Raw genomic sequence first — 23,557 nt, forward strand, 5'->3', positions numbered from 1 at the left:
CCCAAATGGAGCAGTTTCTATTCTGCAACAAATCAGATGCCACGTAAATAAAGAAACTGGATTATTGCGAGTAACGTTATAAGGATAATGTCAGTGCAGTTTTATTTTTCGTAAGGGAAGCAAACGGAACGAAGAGGGAGGGACCTACCTGAATTTGTCCAATAAACTCTCGTTTCGTTTTGCAACTGTTTGGACTAATGATCACACCCTTGATCCCCTGTTTAAAATGCATAATTCCCCCAAATGTGGGGTACTGCTCATTGTAAATAACATAAATACGTATTCTTTGATGAGGTTTAGTGGAGGTGGGCATCCAATAAATGCATTACCGCCACCTACTAGAATAACTCCATTATACTGTAATGCGTCCTGCACAATGTATGCGTAACATTGATGTTTCACTGGTCACACATAATGAAATAGCCACATTTAAATACGATTTCAGAGATATTTAATTATATCCAGACAATTTCGAAAAAGTGAATGATTTATTTAATTGTAGTAGAGTATAATGTACTTCTATTCACAGCAATTCTGCCAAACTATTTTACTCAACTCCTACTATTTGATGAATGCAGCCCTAGAATGTGAGCATGCAGGATTTGATAGAAGTTAGTAGGGTTATTTTTTATTTTCTTAGTAGTACAGGATTAGATAGGATGGTTTAGTTTCTCTTAATGTTTGGTTCTTTATTCATTATTCTCTAAACTGTGATTGACTACACAGCCCAGTACAGTAGGTGGCGGCATGCCCCTTTGACTTATGTTTGCGGAACGCCGTAATATTGTAGAAGAAGAAGAATGTGAGCATGCGCATTGTCGCAAATGCCGTTAGGCGTTGTGACTCCATTTATGCGGTATTTCCAAGCGGGAAGCAGCAAGCAGGTCAGCAAGATTAATACAGTGGTCGGCTAGACAGCAGTCTCTCCGATTATAGACTTCGCTGGTAGGGGATCTACTAAAGAGGAATATGCCTCGAGAAATCATAACACTTCAACTTGGCCAATGTGGAAACCAAAGTACGGCGAAGTCTTTCCCTTGCTACAAATTAATAGCTAGCTAGTCCATATACCTAACGTTAACAACTGTAGGCATAGCAATGCTAGCAAACAGCTAGGCTAGTAGTAAAATAACAACTACTGGACATGCACGTATCATGCATGTGGTTGGTGTTGTAATTAAATGCATCTTATTTCCACTTTATTGCAGTTGGTTTTGAGTTTTGGAAACAACTCTGTGCAGAGCATGGCATCAGTCCGGAGGGGATTGTGGAGGAGTTCGCCACAGAGGGCACTGACAGGAAGGATGTCTTCTTCTATCAGGTACAGAACATCATTAGCTAGCTAGATAAGTGGGTCAGGTTCCTATCCCGGATATGGAGCCATGGGAAGAGAGTGCGTGTAGGCATCGCATCTTATCACCTTGTTCTATCCTTCTCAACCGTATTGGAGAAGTTCCAAGGTCCTTCCCCTCAAACCGTCTTCTCCAATGTGTTTTGAGAAGGAAACGAGGAGCAAGGATGTGAGGAATCAAGAAAATATTAATTGAGAAAGGGCAATAGACTAGAGGGAATCCTCGCCTCTCTGTCTATTGGTCCTGATGTGGACTTGGCAGTTTGCCAGATTTAGCTTCAAACTAAAGTACAGTACATATGTGGTTGTTACTGACAAGGAGCACATGGCTAAGCTCTTTAATCACTTCCTTAAGTCAGGATTCCTATTTGACTCAGCCATGCCTCCTTGCCCGTCCAACATTTCCTCATCTCCCACCCCTTCTAATGCGACTAGCCCCGATGGTCCTCCCTCTTTTTCCCCTGCAGGCGGTCACTGAGTCCGAGGTGCTAAAGGAGCTCCTAAAACTTGACCCCCCAAAAACATCTGGGTCAGATGGTTTAGACCCTTTCATCTTTATGGTCGCTGTCCCTATTGTTGCTCCAACCTTTTTAACCTGTCTCTCCTCTCTCGGGAGGTTCCCATTGCTTGGAAGGCAGCCACAGTGTGTCCTTTATTTAAAGGGGGAGATCAAGCTGATCCTAAATGTTATAGGCCTATTTCTATTTTGCCCTGTTTATCATAAGTGTTGGGAAAACTTCAAACACTTCAATAATCAACTGACTGGCTTTCTTGATGTCTATAGTATTCTCTCTGGAATGCAATCTGGTTTCCGCTCAGGTTACGGATGTGTCACTGCAACCTTAAAGGTCCTCAATGATGTCACCATTCCCCTTGATTCTAAGCAATGTTGTGCTGCTATTTTTATTGACTTGGCCAAAGCTTTTGATACGGTAGACCATTCCATTCTTGTGGGCCGGCTAAGGAGTATTGGTGTCTCTGAGGGGTCTTTGGCCTGGTTTGCTAACTACCTCTCAAAGGGTGCAGTATAAAGTCAGAAAATCTGTCTCTGCCACTGCCTGTCACCAAGGTAGTACCCCACTGCCTGTCACCAAGGTAGTACCCCAAGGCTCGAACCTAGGCCCCACGCTCTTCTCAATGTACATCAACAACATAGCTCAGGCAGTAGGAAGCTCTCTCATCCATTTATATTTATATTATATTTATATACTCAGCTGGCCACTCCCCAGATTCAGTTAAGCGCTCTACAACAAAGCTTTCTTAGTGTCCAACAAGTTTTCTCTACCCATAACCTTGTTCTGAACACCTTCAAAACAAAGGTTATGTGGTTCGGTAAGAAGAATGCCTCTCTCCCCACAGGTGTGATTACTACCTCTGAGGGTTTAGAGCTTGAGGTAATCACCTCATACAAGTACTTGGGAGTATGGCTAGATAGTACACTGTCCTTCTCTCAGCACATATCAAAGCTGCAGGCTAAGGTTAAATCTAGACTTGGTTTCCTCTATCGTAATCGCTCCTCTTTTACCCCAGCTGCCAAACTAACCCTGATTCAGATGACCATCCTACCCATGCTAGATTATGGAGACATCATTTACAGATCGGCAGGAAAGGGTGCTCTCGAGCGGCTAGATGTTCTTTACCATTCGGCCATCAGATTTGCCACCAATACTCTTTATAGGACACATCACTGCACTCTATACTCCTCTGTAAACTGGTCATCTCTGTATACCCGTCGCAAGACCAACTGGTTGATGCTTATTTATAAAACTATCTTAGGCCTCACTCCCTTCTATCTACTGCAGCCATCATCCTTCACATACAACACCCGTTCTGCCAGTCACGTTCTGTTAAAGGTCTCCAAAGCACACACATGCCTGGGTTGCTCCTCTTTTCAGTTGGCTGCAGCTAGCGACTGGAACAAGCTGCAACAAACACTCAAACTGGACAGTTTTATCTCTTCATTCAAAGACTCAATCATGGACACTTCCTGACAGTTGTGACTGCTTCGTATTATGTATTATTGTCTCTACCTTCTTGCACTTTGTGCTGTTGTCTGTGCCATGTTTTGTGCTGCTAACATGTTTGGCTGCTGCCATGTTGTGTTGCTACCATGTTGTTGTCATGTTGTGTTGCTGCCATGCTGTGTTGTCATCTTAGGTCTTTATGTGGTGTGTCTCTTGTCGTGATGTGTGTTTTGTCCTATATTTTTATTTAATATATATTTTTTTAAATCACCAGACTACCCCGCAGGATGCCTTTTGGTAGGCCGTCATTGTAAATAACAATTTGTTCTTAACTGACTTGCCTAGTTAAATAAAATAAAATATGCGGTGCAACAGCTGCTGTATTGATGGCAAACGAAATAGACATGAAGCATGCATCACGGACTGTACCATTATTCCCCACTAGATGGAGCTGTCTAATAGTATATGGCACCAAGTTACTGCGATCAAATGTTATTGGTCACATACACATATTGAGTGGATGTTATTGCGGGTGTAGCGAAATGTTTGTGTTCCTAGCTCCAACACATCTAAAAGTGAAAGAATGGAATTAAGAATTATATAAATATTAGATTGAGCAATGTCAGAGTGGCATTGACTAAAATACAGTATATACATATAAGATGAGTAAACATTTATTAAAGTGGCCAGTGATTCCAAGTCTATGTACATAGGGCAGCAGCCTCTAAGGTGCAGGGTTGAGTAACCGGGTGGTATCCGACTAGTGATGGCTATTTAACAGTCTGATGGCCTTGAGATAGAAGCTGTTTTACAGTCTCTCGGTCCCCGCTTTGATGCACCTGTACTGACCTCGCCTTCTGGATGATAGCGGGGTGAACAGGCCGTGGCTCGGGTGGTTGATGTCCTTGATCTATTTTGTCCTTCCTGTGATATCGGGTCCTGTAGGTAGTCACCAGACTACTACTATTATTATTGTGTATGCTTTGCTTTCTGTGCATCTAGTAGGAGTAAAGCCTTGCCTCTCTATATGATCCACAGGCAGACGATGAGCACTACATCCCACGTGCTGTTTTGTTGGATCTGGAGCCCAGGGTGATCCACTCCATCCTCAACTCCCCCTACGCCAACCTGTACAACCCAGAGAACATCTACCTGTCGGAGCACGGAGGAGGTGCAGGGAACAACTGGGCCAGCGGCTTCTCGCAGGTGACTGTGTGGACCATGTTGTTGGTTGTAGCTGGACCAGAGGCTGAAGGACAGGGTCCATGTAGAGAACAAAAGCTTTTGCCTTGAGGCGAACAATGCATATTTAGTAGAAGTTTGGCTATGTTGTTATTATACTTTTTTTGTAACTACATTCACCCAAATAACAATCTGGATTAATGCATGTCTTGTTGTTTGCAGGGTGAGAAAATCCATGAGGAGATCTTCGACATCATCGACAGAGAGGCGGACGGCAGCGACAGCTTGGAGGCAAGCCCACTCTTCCTCAGTCTCTGATTGGTCCATAGAACGTATGGGGTGAAAGCTAAGGAGTCAGCAGGCCTGAGTGTGGAAGCATTCCAACAATTCCCCATCTCATACACACACTGCACTGACTGCATCTCCTGCCTCACGCGAGGAGAACTTTGGAGGAAGAAACTGAAAATGGGAGGGGAAGGGACTATCCAGAATGAAACACTTCCTGATTGTCTCCATATGTAGCTGACTGACGTGTGAAAGGAATATAGGTTTTTCAGTTATTTTTTTCCTCTTTCCCTGGAGTTGTGCTATGGTGGACAGCATGCTTTCTTTGGCGATTTATAATGGGTAACCTTAATAGAGAGTACATATAAACTGGGAGCCCACACATGTCATCTTAAAACTAGTAAATGCTCTGTTATTTCAAGCCTTTAAAAAAAAAAAAATCCTCAACTGCCAGCTGTAAGGTTGCCTCCCCCTTAAAACAACATGACTTTCCCCATAGAAGTCTGTAATTTCTGTTGCCCATACTCTTTATGACCCCACATTATTATTTAGTGTGTGTGGACATGCATTTGAGGGGGTGTGTGAGAGATAGGGCGTGGCATGCCGTGTTGGGTGGTAATAGCTGGACTGGGTAAAAGGCAGGTATTACATGGCTGTCTAGGTGAAGGAGAGAGCCTATTTGTGGGGTTGGCCTGCCCTCCCACCTCCAGGCTGGGTGGAGAGTGGGAGGTATAAACACATGTCGTATATACTGCCACAGTACAATAATTACTACTACTTAACCTGATAGATGTAATCTAAAATGTAGATTTCTGCCTAAATAGACATACTCAAAAGTAATCATTTATCATGAGAGGGCCATAAACAACTAGTAATGCTGCATACTCCAAGAAAGATTAAAATCTTACCTTTCTGGTGTAAATGGTTATACATTTATAAGGTGTCACTTTTGCGGTAACAAGCTCAAGTACATAGTAAAAATATGATGAAAATGTGAAATATACACTGAGTATACTAAACATTAGGAACCTTCCTAATATTGAGTTGCCCTCAGAACAGCCTCGATTCGTCGGGGCATGGACTCTACAAGATTTCGGAAGCGTTCCACAGGGATGCTGGATGTCCTTTGGGTGGTGAACCATTCTTGATCAACACGGGAAACTGTTGAGCGTGAAAAACCCAGCAGTGTTCTTGACACAAACCGGTGCGCCTGGCACCTACTACCATACCCCATTCAAAGGCACTTAAATGTTTTGTCTTGCCCATTCACCCTCTGAATGGCACACATACACAAGCCATGTCTCAACTGTCTCTAGGTTTAAAAATCCTTCTTTAACCTGTCTCCTCCCCTTCATCTACACTGATTTGAAGTGACTTCAGGGATCATAGCTTACACCTGGATTCACCCGGTCAGTCTGTCATGGAAAGAGCCGGTGTTCTTAATGTTTTGGACGCTCAGTGTATCTGATGTAGTTCCTATTCAACAAAAGTTGATGAATAGGGCTTGAAATGACTGATATGCTTTCTAAATCTAGTAACAATCAAATTATAAATCGACTAACTATAGGATTTTACTTTCCTTAACACTGTAAAATAGATATAATATTTAGTAACAGTACAAAATTACCTGGTTAAATAAAAAATAAAAAAATAAGAATTTCATAGAACTAGACGGATAATATTCTGCCCCCCGTCCTCTGACCAACGCACAGACGCCACTCAAATGCCTGCCGACTACGTTACACCATCTTTAAGCAGTGAGCACATACTGATTTAGTCCACCTGTGACCAAGAGAAAGTGGTTTGTTTCTACCAAGAGAAAGTGGTTTCAATTCTACAAAATGCTTTTGTATTGTATTTTCGTGTCAGGAGTTTTAAATCCCTGTGTGAATATCACATGGAGATGAAACACGCATCAATAGAATCGTATGGGTGTCAGCTGTCAGGGAATATGCGAGAGGTAGGGACGCACTGAGCCAGAGGAAATTGCTCGTTTGTCTGGATGGGCCCAAAGATTGGAGACGTTTTAATCTTTTCACCCAGAGCAGTGGAATTAAAGAATTACGACGGTTCTGTTTCTCTGTTGCAGGGTTTTGTCCTTTGTCACTCCATCGCTGGGGGAACCGGCTCCGGGCTGGGATCCTACCTGCTGGAGAGGCTCAATGACAGGTCTGAACACACACACACACACACACACACATAGAGGGAGGCTGAGATGATGATCGAGATGAGGTGGTCTCTCTTTCTGTTTGACTGCTGTACAGTTAGACGTATAATTAATGGAGTAGAAACTCTCTCCTAATTGTAACCATAATTGTCCCAGCCTCCATTGGAGAGATAATATTCTCTTCCTGGGGGCACCTTTAGTTTTCCACTGCTGGATGTTTTTCTGTGAACTGGTGTGTGCTACTTTTTAAAAAATTTTCCTGTGTGTGTTGGCCAGGTACCCTAAGAAGCTGGTGCAGACCTACTCTGTGTTCCCTAACCAGGACGAGATGAGTGACGTGGTGGTGCAGCCCTACAACTCACTGCTCACACTCAAGAGGCTCACCCAGAACGCAGACTGTGTGGTGAGCAAGAAATACACACACATCTGCAGACACACACACACACACACACACACACACACACACACACACACACACACACACACACACACACACACACACACACACCCTCTCTCATCTGTGCTTTTTGCCTTCATCTGGCTACCGTTGTGTGGGGAATAGACGAAAGGTTCTTTCCTGGAATCAAATCCACGCACATAAACTCTGATGTTGCATGGTAATTTTTTCGAGAACGTCACTGTGCCGTTTAAAATGTGATTTAAAAATAATAATAATAAAAGAAATGAAGACAAGACGTGCCAGGTCCACGCTGTCTTGTTGTTGTTGAAAGTTACAAACATCCTGTCCAAAATGGTACTGTTTCTTCATCCCCCAAAACACCATAGGAGGGGGACGGACAAGCCTCATCGCTCGCCTGCCTCTCTCCTCAGGCAAGCTCCACGGCCAAGTCTTAGAGAGAGGGAGGAAGTTGAACTAGGAGCCACAGGGCCTGTATATCATGAATCATTTTTTTTATGACCATCGCTGCCAGCCCGGCACTGTAACAGAAAGGGTTTCTTCCCTGGCTGCTGATGTGTATGACTGCTGGTGTGTATGACTGCTGGTGTGTATGACTGGTAATGAAGCCGTGCTGGTGGACATTTACATCTCTGGTTGATTACATCTTTGCTGCCTGGGATTGATGATTGTATTAGTTCCCGAGATGCTCTGACGGCCTAATGTTTCTCCTCTCCAATATCTTCTTTCTCCTGCAGGAGTTTTTACGTAAGGGCCTCTACTCAGGCTTATTGGGTTAGCCCCTACAGCTAATAGAATCTATGTGGAGAAGAATTGGTTCCCCTGTTAGTGACGCACAGTGTGTGCCCCACTGCTTCAGTCTTCACACAGCAGCACACTGTCTACTCTGCTTTACCCATCAAGACTGACTGGAGGATTGGATCAAAGCCCACTGTTAACTAGTCTCTACCACACAGCGTCTCTCTCTTGCCTCTGTTTCCCCTAATTCTAAAGTCAAACCTCCCCCGCTGCTGTCTTTCTGTGGACATCTCCAGATTCTGACCTCACGTCTACACATCCCTCTCATTCTGCTTCTCTTTTTGACTTGTGTGTGTCAGGTGGTACTGGACAACACTGCTCTGAACCGCATCGCCACTGACAGGCTGCACATCCAGAACCCCTCCTTCTCCCAGATCAACCAGCTGGTGAGTGACTGACACCTGCCACTCGGGTGCAAGCTCCACCTCCTTCCCTAGTGGTGTTCTCAATATCCAGGTTCTAGATCACCAGAGTCCCGAGAGAAGAAAGTGTTTTTAGAGGCGTTTTGAAAGCCTGGTCCCAGATCTGGTTGTGCTGTCTTGCCAAGTCGGTAATACGGCACAAACTGAACTGGGACCAGGCTACTGTTTATAGCCTACTGGCCGTGACCCAGAAATGATTAGGCGGATACAGAGAGGCTGTATGTGTATGCGTGAGGTGTATGCGTGAGGTAAACCTCACACTGTTAGCCAGAATGTCCTGAGGATTAAACAAACTAGTTAGACGAGTTACTCCTCACACTTTAGCTGTCAAACTGGATCTCACACTCCCTAGCAATTATTGTTGAATGAACACACAGTGATTGTTAAAAAAACAACTTGTGGTCAAATATGTCTATATCCCTAGGGCCGAGGCGGTCATGGAATTTGGATGACTAATTGGCCACAAATGACCGCGGACACCGTAATAACCGGTCAAATGTTAATTTATTATTAATTTTGGTATTTAAAAAAGATTTAAAAAATCCCCTCTCTGCTCCTGACTGCATGTGCTGCCATAGAAATATAATAAATAGAACAGGCGTCCCCATTTAAGTCAATGGTGGCATAATGGGTGGACTGGCTGCTATTGCGAGTGTACCCATAGGAACAAAGGAGGAAGTAAAAGAAGGAATTAAAAGCAGGAAGTGTACCTGTCAAAATGTGCTGTGATTTGTTGATTCAACTCGACTGACATTACAAAAACTACATTCCATTGCATGAGCCACATCAGTTAAAATCATTTGAATGAACATTCTACATTACCATGGACATTATTGTATCACAATACCAGGCAGCCGTTGCGAGTGTACCCATGAGTCTCCCAGTCAAATTGCCAGGGTTAGAGGTGCCAAGTCTGTTCTATTCATCATATTTCTATGTGTGCCGCTGCAGGGAGGGGGACACTGTCTAGGCAACTCCTTGCTTGTTTCAGCAAGGAACAGCAGTTTCATCACGTTGTTAAGAGTCCATGTTACTGTAGAAACAGACTCAGCCTCACGAATGCCCGGCCATTCCGTCTTCAGTTAGCTGTTCATTCCACCCCCTAAAAAATATTTAAACGGTTATGCCGGTTATTTATTTCCATGATGGTCTTCATCCATAACTGTTGTTTATACAGTAATTGTGGCAGCCCTATATACCCCTCTCTAGCTAACCTTCTAACCATACAATCTCATATAGCATATCTTTTAAAAAATGTAAAAAACATGAAATACTGTAAAAACACTAGCAAATCAGCCCCAAGTGATTTTAATTTTGGAAATCTGTTCCAAAGTATTCTCACGCATAATAGAGACCATACTGTATATGTGATCGTATACAAATGTAAGCAATGTTTGAAACTATTGTATTGCAGTCAATTTGCAGTCTACAAATGATTTGTAAATATTTTCCGGCTCCCTGACCATCCACCCATGAAAAAATTGTCCCGCGGCTGGATCTAGGTGATGATCCCTGTCATATAGGCTGCATTTCTTATGACCACTGTACACTCCTGGTGATTGCCCGACAGAAATTGACAAGATTACGGAAATAAAAACAGCCACAATTAATTATGACAACTAAAGGTTTTTTCTCTCCACAGGTTTCCACCATCATGTCAGCCAGCACAACCACCCTGCGTTACCCTGGATACATGAACAACGACCTGATTGGTCTGATCGCCTCTCTCATCCCCACGCCCCGCCTTCACTTCCTCATGACTGGCTACACACCGCTCACCACTGACCAATCGGTAAGTAGTTCTCAGTGACCGTGTAGTACGTCTTGGTGCTTTCAAGACACCTGGGAACTCGGGAAAAATCATGACGACAGTGATCTTCAGGTCTGACAGTTAGAGCGCTATAAAGATGCCAGAGTTTCTGACTTGGAATTGCGAGTTGGATGACCGTTCAAAAAAATCAAACCCAGTCGGCGCTCGTTTTTTCCAACACACTGAAGTCTTCGTCAAACTTATTTTTATTATTATTCTTCTGCATGCTACTCCTCTTACACAATTTAAGCTAGAAACGCCATTCAAACTTTAAAATGTGAAGACTGGTCTGGAATGGTGTGCTTGCATCCAACTTTTCTTTAATGATTTATACTTTTGAAACTACATTTTTTCATTCACTTTAATGGGACTTTTTTTCAAGATTCTAGAGCTCCTTATTGTAACATCACTTCCAACATTCACTGTAATACAGTGAAAGGACGCCCGAAAAATTGTCAGACTCCAGCCACCCTAGTTATAGACTGTTCTCTCTGCTACCGCATGGCAAGTGGTACCGGTGCGCCAGGTCCAAGAGGCTTCTTAACAGCTTCTACCCCCAAGCCATAAGACTCCTCAACATCTAATCAAATGGCTACCCCAGACTATTTGCATTACCCCCCCCCCCCTCTTTTACGCTGCTGCTACTCTCTCTGTTATCTATGCATAGTCACTTTAATAACTCTACCTACATGTACATATTACCTCGACTAACCGGTGCCCCCGCACATTGACCGAGCCCCTTCTGTATATAGCCTCGCTATTGTTATTTTACTGCTGCTCTTTAATTATTTGTTTTAATTCTTACATTTTTTGGGGGGTCCTTTTCTTAAAACTGCATTGTTGGTTAAGGGCTTGTAAGTAAGCATTTCACTGAAAGGTCTACACCCGTTGTATTCGGCGCATGTGACGAATGCAATTTGATGTGATTTGAACAGTAACTATTGAACCATTCAAGCTAGAGACACCAAACCAACGTTCACATGTTCAGGGTATCCTGACTTTTCATTTAGGTACTTGTTCAACTATAACCAGTCCCCAACATTACTACTGCGGACACTACCACTGCTATAACGTATTTCAAAACCATACATACTCTAAAACAAGCTAGCAAGCGCACCACATTTTCTTCAGGAAATGTACTTTTCAGATTTCACTGTCAGCCTAAAGAGTTGGTTTATTAGAACTACAGCTATTAGTAGGTACAAAGCTATACAAAGCTGTCATCACTAAATGCACCGTCCTATTTCTCTCCCCAAATAGTAGCCTAGAACTTTCTAATCATTACATCATCATTCAACTAAAATCCAACGTCATTTACACTGAATGTTTTACGAAAGTAAATTGTACATCTATTTATCTGAAACGCAGTAGTTTTGCTTTCCTCGGTGTTGTCCTCATGCTCCTGCTTTTTGTTCCCATATTCTGACAGAAGACCATTTTGTCTTGTCTTCTTTTAGTTTTCACACTCAACAACTGTAGTTTAGACATTTTTGTGATCGAACTGCCCCACAATCCAAAGTAATAGACTACCATGTCAACTCTATCAAAGTAATCAGACCAATTATTTTATTGCATTTAACGTTGATAATATGTAACTGCTCTGCTTTAAAATAGTAAAGTAAACCTTTTTTAAACTACTACCACAAAAATACTTTTAAAGAGTTAAAGCAAGTCCCACCAATTGTTTAGTTTAATCTCTGTTCTTGAAAACACAGATCTTGACTGAGTTTTCCAACTATCTGCCGATTCATCTTCGTTTAAAAACATTTTGTGAACAAAGCATTCCTGTCACTTATGAATATGCGGGCTTATACCTGCCCTCTCCTTTGTTTCTCTCCCAGGTGGCCAGTGTGAGGAAGACCACCGTGCTGGATGTGATGCGGAGGCTGCTGCAGCCAAAGAATGTCATGGTGTCCACGGGCAGGGACAGACAGACCAACCACTGCTACATTGCCATCCTCAACATCATCCAGGGAGAGGTGGACCCCACCCAGGTGTGTGCGTGTGTATATTTAGCATGAGAATGTGTGCTAGCTCAGTGTTTAAAAAAATATATATATATTAAATATATATTAAATATCTAATCAAAGTGAAGTCCTTAACTACGGATGACATTAAAAATAAAGTTCCGTATTAGTTAATGAGCTGACTCCTCTGCTAAATTTGGATGTTTATAAAGGAGATGGCTGAAGACCAAGTGGATATTGTAATGGCCTTGTGGTGGTGTGTGTTTAAACATATTGGTCCAAAAGTTTTAGCAATATCAATACTTTCCATAAGTTGATAGAGTCCTGTTTGTGTGGGTGCAGGTCCACAAGAGCCTGCAGAGGATCCGGGAGCGTAAGCTGGCCAGCTTCATCCCCTGGGGTCCAGCCAGCATCCAGGTGGCTTTGTCCAGGAAGTCCCCGTACCTACCTTCCGCCCACCGCGTCAGCGGCCTGATGATGGCCAATCACACCAGCATCTCCTGTGTAAGCTCCGCCCCTCATTCTCATTACAGGTTCTGAAGGTTGGCTACTTGGAGTAGGTTGGCTACTTGGAGTAGGTTGGCTACTTGGAGTAGGTTGGCTACTTGGAGTAGGTTGGCTACTTGGAGTAGGTTGGCTACTTGGAGTAGGTTGGCTACTTGGAGTAGGTTGCCTTGTGCAAAAATATTTTAAAAGGGGACAAAACTATAATCCTTAGCTAACATTTCAATGGCAAAACACTTCATGGGTTGGTGATCAATGAGTATTTTTGGTATCTTCCTAACCCACACAGTCAGCGACTGAGGGAGTGGGCAGAAAGTGACTAATATGAGGTATATGTAATGTATTTATGTAATGTATTTACTGCTACAAGTTCACTGGATGCCCTTTCTCTTCTCTTCCTCCGTTGCAGCTGTTCGAGCGGACTTGCAAGCAGTACGACAAACTGCGAAAGCGCGAGGCCTTCCTGGAGCAGTTCCGCAAGGAGGACATCTTCAAGGAAAACTTTGACGAGTTGGACAACTCCCGCGAGGTGGTGCAGCAGCTCATCGACGAGTACAGTGCTGCCACGCGGCCCGACTACATCTCCTGGGGAACTCAGGAGCAGTGAGAACAGATGGGATATACACCCCTGTCACATGACATGGGTCTGGTCCCCCTCTACAGCCCAACCAGGGAAAGATAGGGCTGAGCTAGTTGCCACCTGCCCCGTCACTATGGAGAAAAGTGTTCAAGTTCATCCCTGCTGCTTTTCTTCCCTCTATTCTGTCCTTAAGCTCTGTTTGGGAGTTAAACCAACACTTCAATCTGTGTGCCTGTATCCAATCCCCACCGATAGTAGTGAATGACTAGTCTTCTCTCTCTCCCTCTCATGCAGGATTCCAAAACGACCCCTACCACTAGACACTTCATGGATAGTAGATCTGAACGGATCAAATGGGTATCAGCTCCATCTTGTTCTCTGACAGGTGGAATGTATGATATTGTGCCCGGTGGGTATGGGGTTGATTTGGAGTTCTACATCACTCTCTATCCTCTCTTCTTGTTCTTGTGTTGCCATCAGCAGAACTCCTAGCCTTGTTTGGTACTAATTTTATACTTTATAGTACTCCTCTGCTTGTGTGCCGTTCCTTTTGCAGTCACACAGACTAACATACGAGCCGGAGAAACACTCGAGTGTCCTTGAATGGGGAATAGAATAAAATGCCTGGTGTGACTTCTGTCTTTGTACATTTCTGAAAAGTTTACGATACCAGAGCCCGTGATAATCAAGCTCTGACAGGGTAGTCAAGTCAATAGGCCTCGGATCAGTTGCTGCTGTCCCGTATGTACTTCCCAACACACACTTAAACCAAAATGTCTGTTTCAAAAGTATGGCAATGGTCATTGTTGTTGCAGAGGACAGCCTACTTCTCTACTCTGGTGCCTGAGTGTAAATCCATACTTTCTGACTCTACGTGCATCAAGAAGCTTGTTAAATTGCATAGCATCTACAGGTTTCCTTTTTTTAAAGCCATCCAAATGTATATACTTTTCATGTTGAGCTTTGTGTTGTGAAATTATAAAAAGAAATCTGAGAATATTCTTCCTTGCCATTGGTGGACTTAAGTGTGAGTTGTATGCTGCTGTTCATATAAATAATTGTCATACTATTAGGATAAAGTGGTACTTGTTCATTACTGCATCATGAAGTACAATCACTGACATGCAGTCCTTAGAAGCGGGCATTTTCAGAATACTAAACTTTTCAAGGGTCCACAAAACAATGCTAAATCAAATTCTACCAAGCTACTTCAGGCCTCATTACCAGAAAGAAATGCAGGCTCACTCAGCAATGCCCGCTCGGTCAAGCAGGTCAAGTCCATTGTGTCAACCTAAGACGCTGACTGTTCAGAAGGAGAGATTTTAGAAATCTGTCTGGTTGCTGGCGCCAAAATCCATCCCCTGTGCCAGGCAGCTCAGGTTGAGAACTTAACTATGGACTGTAACTAGGGCATCAATGAGTTGCTTTGTTTTTCAGTGATACTGAGCCTTAACACAATAACAAACAGTATGGTGCTGCTTTTTAATTAATTACATAGTCTTTATAGTTTACTTATTGCACATCCAAGTTAGTTAAAAAAACAAAAAACAATAGTGCAATTGACTAGACACACATTACACACAGAAGGTACCATGCGGTGTACAAACAGGCTTTAAACAAAGCGAGCTTCAGGTTGGACTCGTCTTCCTTTTCATAGTTACACGGAGGGAGGAATCTCCGAGACCGTAGCTGCCTGCAGCTGCAGTATAAAAAGCGACTGCTTGACTGGACAGTGGCTGCCTGCATATCGTATGGGCAGGGGGTAGGACTGGCTGTGCCATGGTGGGTCCTTCCTCCTGAGGAAGACCTCCAAGTCTGGCTGCCAGGTATAGGGGCAGGCGGGTTAGGGAAAATAAAATCCCACCACAGCCTGGGTATTACAACATGACTAAAACTTCTATTGGTCTAAATGACGTTGGGGTGTAACATTTGACGTGCAACTTTCCAACATCTGGGTATATTCTCTGACAAAAAGCTTACAACAGAACTTATCTTTGGTCCAAGCTCAAACACCACTTTTTAGCTACTTTAATGAACTTGGACAAAGTCTACCAGCCAAATAGTGAACACAGAAAGGCAATGTGCTGTGGTTCTGTGGCAATAAAGTAGCTTAGGACTTTATTCAATCGGTGTTGCTGATTGCGCGATAGAAAAGTCATTTCCGATTGAGTAGACTTACGCAGCGTTTACCGTGAACGCTGTCTCTCCCAATGCGGGAACGTTGCCTTTAAATTTCAATCACGCTGTAACGCTGAACTTCCGCGATACGGATTGAATAGAGCCCTTAAGCAATACAGGATCACATGGCTGATCAGTACAGTGACCTAATGAAGCTAGATGAGACATTAATGGGATCATTTCGAAGCCATACTAAAAACAACACAAAACCAGCTAGGTCCTCATTTAAGACATACAAAATGGATGAAATAAGATAAACAACACAATGTGTCACAAAGTGTGTACATAAATAATACTAAGAATGCATCAATAGTCAGGACAGCATTGGTTCTGTATGTAGGCACAGCAGAGAAAAGACAGGGGCCTGCATTCTGGTTGTGATGGTCCATGTTACTGGCTGGGGGTTAGGTGAGTACATCAATTCTTCAGAGTGCGGACAGCTATCTAATTTCTATCCACACTGAATATGTTCCCCACTGAAACAGACAGGAAATAACAGTTCCGCCCTTAAATTGGAGGTATAGGCCTAATATTGGATCAATTAACTATTAAAAATGAACAGACAAGACATTTAAAAGGCTCCTATCAAGTGTTAGCCATAGTTTCATGTTGGGGTGATAGCTCGGGCAAGCAGCAAGTTGACAAATCGAGAGAAGTCAGAGCGTTTGGTAGAAACAACAGACCAGTCATAGCCCAAGATCCTGGGCTATACACAGCATTAGGCTGAATCCTTAATAACATCTCGTCCAATCAAAGTGTCCCATCCTGTAGTCTCGTCCAATCAAAGTGTCCCATCCAGTAGTCTCTCCCACCCAGCTGACAGTACCAGCAGGAGCAGTTCTGTCCATGACAGCCAGAGTGACTTACTGAGCTCCATCGTCTGGTTCTAGTCCCAGTTCACACGGCTTGCTACATCAACAGCTCTAGGTAATGCAAGCCTGGCTGGGGTCTTTATGAAAACGGATCTTTTCAGAGTGTGTGAGAGAGAGAGAGAGAGGAGGTGAAAGTGTGGGTGTAAGTCAAGTCAGTCTGATTCCACCCCCTCCCCCCCTTTCTATTGCATGAGGGATATTCTAGGAAAGGCAGAGCACGACATGTAGAACAACATAGCAGAGGCATGTTCACAGCGCTCCCTCAAGCAGTTTGTCCTCTGCTCTGCTCCGTGTCTCTAGGTGAGTGGTGTAACTGGTTGGGGAACAGTAGATGAACTCTTGGGTCTAGGCAACAGTGTGTCTCCCTGAAGTATGGCTCTGTGAGTTCTACGAGATAAGGAGCCACAGCTTCGGGTCCCGTGCCTCACGTTGTCGGGGTGCTGGTTCTCCCATGTGAGAACAGAGGTTGAGTGGCAGGAAGGGGGAGGTAGCGACACCTCATCAGCACCCACATTGGTTTCTGTGGGTTTCTAGCCTCACTTACAAAACAGGCTCCTCCCCTTCTCGCTCCTTCAGTTGGAAAGCCCAGCGAGGTTTATTTTCACGGATGAGGAGTAAAAACAGCCCTCTCTTTGTTTTGGCTGCGGTGCTGTCCGCTAGGCTGGGGCTGGGCTCCAAGGAGGCTGTGTGTGAGCTGAGGACAGGGGGAAGGGGCGCTCTTCACACGGGGTGCGAGGGCAGCTCCAGCAGGGTGGGGGTGGGTGTCGGGGGGAGGTGGTGGAAGCCCACCTCGATGGCAGTGCCCTCTGTGATGCTCACCACGTCGTCGCCCCTCCCACGCTGGCGACGGATGGCACTGAAATAGGCATTCATCAGCTGCATGATCTCAGTCAGCTGTGACAGAGAGAGAGAGAACAGAGGGAGGGGGGAAGAGAGAGAGGAGAGAGTGAGAGAACAGAAGGAGTGAGAGAACAGAACGAGAAAGAGAGAACAGAGAGAGAGAGAACAGAGAGTCAGCCTGGTGACAGTGTGAGGAGTGGCTTTCTCAATGTCTGTGTCTGGCACCATCACAGGAGCGAGGGGAGGGAGGGGAGAGATGATGTCATCCAGCTGCTGCTGGAACAGAAACAATCCTCCAGGGATGGTCAGAGCGTGATGTGCCTTGGCACATTCTGCAGCAGCACCAGCACTCACACCACTGGACTGAACTTCAGTAAGACACAACCCTAACAACAACAAAAGCAGATGGGTATTGCATTTCAACATATTATGTCTGTGTTACAGCTGGGTTTTATATCTGTCCTTAAGGTCACAGCAAAATATTGCATTAGCTCATGATCGTGTGTTGTTGTGTTGGCCACCGGGTCCTAACCCCAATTTATCTAACTACCATATCAGTCCACATCTGGCCTTACCCCTAACACTATGTGACCTCTGGCCATAACCTTTGCCCTAACTTCAACACGACCCCAGTCCAGTTGCCGGCACCAATTTTAACCCTTACTTTAGCTGCTAACCTTGCCTTAACCATTGACTCCTAGCTTAACCATATCCCCCTTCAAACCAGCTCCTGTTGAACTCTCTGCCCAATCCACTTCAATCCTCTACGTTTATGACTGAGCAATGTGAGCCATATAGTTCAGAGAAGTATCACCCTCCTGTAGCTGGCCTCCAATTTGCCTGTTCTGCTGCACCAATAAATAAATAAAAGCCACTCTTGTGCCCCGTGAGAGAGAGATCACAGAGAGGGCTTTGTTCCGCGTGGGAAGATGCAAGCAAATCTGCAGGATGAACGGAAGATTTGTTCTCACAACGAAAAAAAGAATTAGCTGTTTGGGGAAATATCCAGGTTTCTGGGAAATGTTATGGGCTAATATTTTCGTCTAACCACTGCAAAGAAAATAAAACTCACCCCGGTTAGTATTTAATAACAGGAAGTAAGACCCTTGGTGGTTGATTCTGGTGGCAGAGAGAGAGGCAGGCTGTGTACTCTCATTTACATCGCGATGAATTACTGTTTTTGCACGTGGGTCAGGGAGCTGTGGGTGGAATAACATCATGAGCAGGCAGGGTGGCTGTTTCAATGACTGTGCACAACGCGTCACTGTGATCAGGAATAGAGGCCATTCACCGTACACAATAAAGCAGCTCACTGCTGTATGCAGCCCGAATGAGGAGAAGAACTGGAGTCAATCAAAGACCGTCTCAGGTTTAATTCCACCTACAGACTCGGCTACGTGTCTATGAGTGACAGATGTATCATTAGTACACACAATGCCTCCTGCTATGAGCTTTTGTTCACCCACCTTGGTGGTTTCAAACAGCAGGTCTCGGTCGCCGGCGGTGATCTTGAAGGTGTTGCTGTCGGAGACGCCGTAGGAGCAGATCTGTCCGTAGGGGAAGGACTCCAGGGCCTCTGCCTCGCCCTGCCTGTACAGAGACACACACGTCGCTGCCACACCCAGCCACAGCTTCTGAGAGAAACTACCTGTCGAACTCTGGAGAGAGAGAGAGCGAGAGAGAAAGAGAAAGAGAGAGAAAGAGAGGTCAGTACTAAAATCTCTCTTTACATTCAACACTCACTTATCTGTGCAGACGGGGAATGGAGATGTACTCACAATATAGAAGTCCACCTCATAGAGTGTGCAACCAAAGCCAGACCACTGGCGTGCGATGGTGAGGTAGGCAGCCATACTGTCCCTCCTGCTGTACCCGGCCAGGCCCTTCCAGCACTCCACGACGGTGCTCATGATGGCCGCAGCCTCCTCCTTCAGACGGCTGCGTAGCCGCAGGTCCTGCTCCACCTTCTGCTTGTGGGCTGCAGTGGCCGTATGGTTCCACAACGCCCCTCCCAGGAGACCCCCGGGGAAGCGCTGGGGCGGTGGGCAGCCCTGGGCCGGGGGCTGGGTGGCGGGGAGGAGGGCAGGGGGGGGACAGGGGGGCATGAGGAGCCGGGCCTCCACCATGTGGCTGGGGAACAGCTCGTCCAGAGGGGGGCAGGGGGAGTGTGTGCTGAAGTCCCCGATCACAGACTGAAGCCGCAGGGCAGCCAGGGTCTGGAGGTCCTCCTCACAGGCTGGGAGCTGACCTCGCACCACCATCTCATGGCACTGCAGGGAGAGAGCGAGGGGGAGAAGAAGAGAGACGTAGAGGAGGATAAAGAAAGAGAGCATGAGTGAGATGGAAGAAAATTAAGATGGAACGAAAGAGAGGAGGGGGGGGGGTTAAAAGAGAGAGAAAAATAGAAAGGGGTAAAGAGATGGGGACATCGTGTCAGTAACTCTCTCCCTCCATCCATCATAGTTGTACTCCACCCTGTTTTACTCAGGCCCATAACTCTGTTATAACTGTCCTCAGGAAGAATGTACTAATGGAGTCAGCCCTGCCTGGTTGAGCCTGGCCTGGGCTCTCAGCAGTGCAGCCAATGGCCTTACTCTTGTTTTTAAAGTATTGTGTTTAATTACCATTGTGGTTTCAAGACTTTAACGACTGTTAAGTGAAACCTAATAACGCAGTGAAATACAAGGAATGAGTCACTGGCCAAAGCTATTAAAATGTCTCGTTATCATTATTGGAACAGCCACTAATGTCTAATTTAACATTGACAATAACACAGGAAATAGAGGTGCCAATCTCTCTCTCTCTCGCTCTCTCTCTGTGAGGTTTGTTACCTGTTCAAAGAGGAAGAGGTACTCGATGCTGTCGACAGATATGGCGTCAGCATCCAGAAGGCAGTAGAGTTTGAAGCAGAGCCTCCACTGGGAGCCTGAGTCTGGCTCTTTGGCAGACAGGCTGGAGAGAGAGCGAGATAGAGAGAGAAGGAGGAAGAACACAAGGGGTGACGGGTGGGGAAAAAAACACGTGTGAGAATTTATACATACGTACACACACACACACGCATGCATGAGAACTCCCCAACTGGCTGGCCAGGTCAATATCCCACCACCCCATCACTTCCTGTCTGTGACATCACCATGTGCTGCAGCGGATGATGACTAACAGTGACTAGTCACATTTGGTATGTTTACCCTGTCACTCTGGCTCTGTAGACTGTAGACACACGCGCACCTCTTAAAACAACACTGAGCCCTTCTATTCCAGCTGACTTCACTCCTTCTCTGTGACACTGAGACTTATCCTTACACAAGCACATGACATCGGTGTCACATTGAGTGTACAGTGGGTGCCCTGACGGCAGACAGACAGACATGGTGACACAAGCCCACTACTTTCCCAGCACGGTGTCGGTTTTGTGTTTGACAAAATGAGACGGCAAGGTCAGCAGTTATCAGGGACTTGGTTCATTTACAGCATGAGAGCTGGACCACAGGAGAAGAAAAACACAAACGACACTATCTATCTGTAGAAACTAGGAGGATAGAAAGGTTCAGAACTTTTGTGAAACATTACAGCACAGTTGAGAAATATATGGCAATTAGAAATCAGAGCGGGATGGTTTTCAGAGATAGGTGGGAGGGGTTGAGGGTAGCTGAAGGGTGAAAAAAAACCAAGTAAAATATACGGTGTCTGTAATATGTATATAGTATGTATAAGCTGGAAGTAGAAGCCTAAGTGTTGTTGTCCATTAGTTTACTCCAATTAGGGGAGGGGTGGAGGGTTAGGGGGAAATAATGATACAAATATATATGGGGGATAGAAATGATGCAGACAATTACATTGATAGAAGCCACAATCTATCTGCAATATTAGCTGATCCACCCGCTAAAAAATTGTATTAATTAAAAATGACACTATCCATCTCCAGATCTCCAAGACTCCAGATTCCTCTGTCAATTGTTCTACCGAACATAGCTTGGATTCTTGGCACGCACATACAACAGATGAGTTCTCATTCAATTCCGGAGTAGGCTAACTTTTTGAACCTCGTAATGATGTCTGTCTGTGCCTGTCTTGTGTCTGTCTTGTGTCTGCGCGATATTTACTTTTCAAACCTGGTGAGGATGTCAGCGATGATGGTGCTGCCCCCGACAGCTCTCTCCCAGTGGGCGTTCTGCTCAAACAGGGAAAACGTGTTTCTGCTCTCCTTTAGACCCAGCTTCTCCAACATCCTCCTCACCACCTAGCAGAGGAGAGAGAGAGAGAGAGAGAGAGATAGTCTTGAGGAGTACACTGACAAGCAGTTCCCAACTTGCTGGGTCTGTTAGGGACCACACTTTACAGTGCAATTCTCCACAAAGGTCAACTCGAGAGGAAAAGATTGGAGAGGGTGTTCGTAGGTCTTGGTAGTGACAGAGAGAGAGAGAGAGACAGAGATGATAGAGAGAGAGAGAGAGACAGAGATGATAGAGAGGCCCCCCCCCCCCCCCTCACCTCGTTGGCGGTGGTGTGTGAGCTGATGTGGAGCTGACAGGAGCCTGGTCCTGGGTAGTGAACTGTACACAGCATCTCCTGTCTCCCCATCAGCACCTGGATCTCCTCCCAGGAGGGAACACATTCCCGACACCGTGTCTTCTCCAGAGCCTCCCCGATGAACGACGCATAGTTATCCATCTCAGAGTCCGGAAATTGGCTCTGGATCCTGGACCACAGGAGGGGAGAGAGGAGACATGGGAGTGAGCAGGGTGAGTGTGTGTGTATGACTAAAGGAAGCTTCACTACATTTCAAAAGGGCAAACTGAAGCATGTCAGTGATTCTAATTTTAACCGTTATAACCGTTATATTATTTTAACTGGATTTGCGTCATCCTTTCGGTTCCACACAAGCCAACTTTATTTTCTTTCGCGTTGGCAATACTGAGAAGTCAATGAGGCGAGGAACGACCAGTGTTCTCACTTTGGCTCTCAGAGACTTAAAAGCCTCTCCTCCCTCCACCCTTCAAAGAGAATGTAAAAAGGGAAAGAAAACATGTTTGACTTTCAGCAACGCTCTTTACAGGAAAAGGTGTTTCCGCTCATGTGGACCAGAGTGACCTGCCACTTCCTCCCAGCGTGGCCAGGGAAGGGGGGGGGGGCACCCTCAATGGGCAAAAAGCTCCAACACACGCAAGAATGTCAGAGGTGTGAAAGGTGACCTCAGTCTCTGGGCCCTCTGCCCAGTGTGCAGCTCCAGTTCGGTCCAGCTCAACACTCTCTCACAGAGGTCTCAGGGAAACACTGACCCTATCTCTTTATAGCAGCGCTGCTGCATAACCCGCCACCTTGCATTTAGGCTGACCCCGGAGGCTAAGAGCTAGCTATACTGTGAAAAGTACAATCGCCATACTTACCCATGCCAAACATACAGTACGTTCAAAAAGTATTCAGACACCTTGAATTTTTTCACATTTTGTTAGGTTACAGCCTTCTTCTAAAATGTATTAAATAGTATTTTTTTCCTCGTCAATCTACACACAATACCCCATAATGACAAAGCAAAAACAGGTTTTTAGAAATGTTTGCATATTTATTAAAAATAAAAACTGGAAATATTACATTTACATAAGTATTCAGTCCCTTTATCAGTACTTTGTTGAAGCACCTTTGGCAGCGATTACAGCCTCGAGTCTTCTTGTGTATGACGCTACAAGCTTGGTACACCTGTATTTGGGGAGTTTTTCATTCTTCTCTGCAGATCCTCTCAAGCCTTGTCAGGCCGTCTCTTCAGAGATGTTCGATTGGGTTCAAGTCCGGGCTCTGGCTGGGCCACTCAAGGACATTCAGAGACTTGTCCCGAAGCCACTCATGCATTGTCTTGGCTGTGTGCTTAGGGTCGTTGTCCTGTTGGAAGGTGAACCTTCACCCCAGTCTGAGGTCCTCGAGCAGGTTTTCATCAAGGATCTCTCTGTACTTTTCTCCATTCATCTTTGCCTTGATCCTTACTAGTCTCCCAGTCCCTGCCACTGAAAAACATCCCCACAGCATGATGCTGCCAACACCATGCTTCACCGTAGGGATGGTGGCAGATTTCCTCCAGACGTGACACTTGGCATTCAGGCCAAAGAGTTCAATCTTGGTTTCATCAGACCAGAGAAACTTGTTTCTCATGATCTGAGAGTCTTGAGGTGCCTTTTGGCAAACTCCTAGCAGGCTGTCATGTGCCTTTTACTGAGGAGTGGCAAC

The 23,557-nt window shown here is 45.2% G+C and overlaps 2 protein-coding genes across 5 annotated transcripts in view; one reads left to right on the forward strand and one right to left on the reverse strand.

The window, feature by feature from the left end:
* The first annotated feature begins 793 nt into the window (after positions 1–793).
* On the forward strand, positions 794–14,449 carry LOC129832955 (tubulin gamma-1 chain). 2 transcript variants are annotated; one of them, XM_055897110.1, is made up of 11 exons: positions 794–884; positions 1,209–1,321; positions 4,354–4,521; positions 4,720–4,788; positions 6,872–6,951; positions 7,226–7,352; positions 8,465–8,551; positions 10,230–10,379; positions 12,239–12,391; positions 12,707–12,868; positions 13,278–14,449. In XM_055897110.1, exons 1-11 carry the CDS (start codon positions 809–811, stop codon positions 13,473–13,475), a joined length of 1,383 nt encoding a protein of 460 aa, XP_055753085.1. In that variant the 5' UTR covers positions 794–808; the 3' UTR covers positions 13,476–14,449. The 2 variants fall into 2 exon arrangements, with proteins under 2 accessions (XP_055753085.1, XP_055753086.1); XM_055897111.1 differs by having other exon boundaries at positions 822–1,018.
* Positions 14,450–14,523: 74 nt separating this feature from the next.
* Positions 14,524–23,557, reverse strand: part of LOC129832954 (unconventional myosin-X-like) — a 48,106-nt gene continuing 39,072 nt past the window's right edge. Inside the window, exons 8-13 of one of the 3 annotated variants that reach the window (XM_055897108.1) lie at positions 21,830–22,037; positions 21,451–21,578; positions 20,170–20,290; positions 19,117–19,608; positions 18,805–18,996; positions 14,524–17,392 (exon numbers count right to left, since the gene is read on the reverse strand). In XM_055897108.1, coding sequence (XP_055753083.1) covers positions 17,219–17,392; positions 18,805–18,996; positions 19,117–19,608; positions 20,170–20,290; positions 21,451–21,578; positions 21,830–22,037 — 1,315 coding nt within the window. In that variant the 3' untranslated portion in view covers positions 14,524–17,218. The other 2 variants (XM_055897107.1, XM_055897109.1) reach the window with 2 other exon arrangements.

The sequence above is a fragment of the Salvelinus fontinalis genome, chromosome 34 (assembly GCF_029448725.1).
Source record: "Salvelinus fontinalis isolate EN_2023a chromosome 34, ASM2944872v1, whole genome shotgun sequence".
Classification (NCBI taxonomy): domain Eukaryota; kingdom Metazoa; phylum Chordata; class Actinopteri; order Salmoniformes; family Salmonidae; genus Salvelinus; species Salvelinus fontinalis.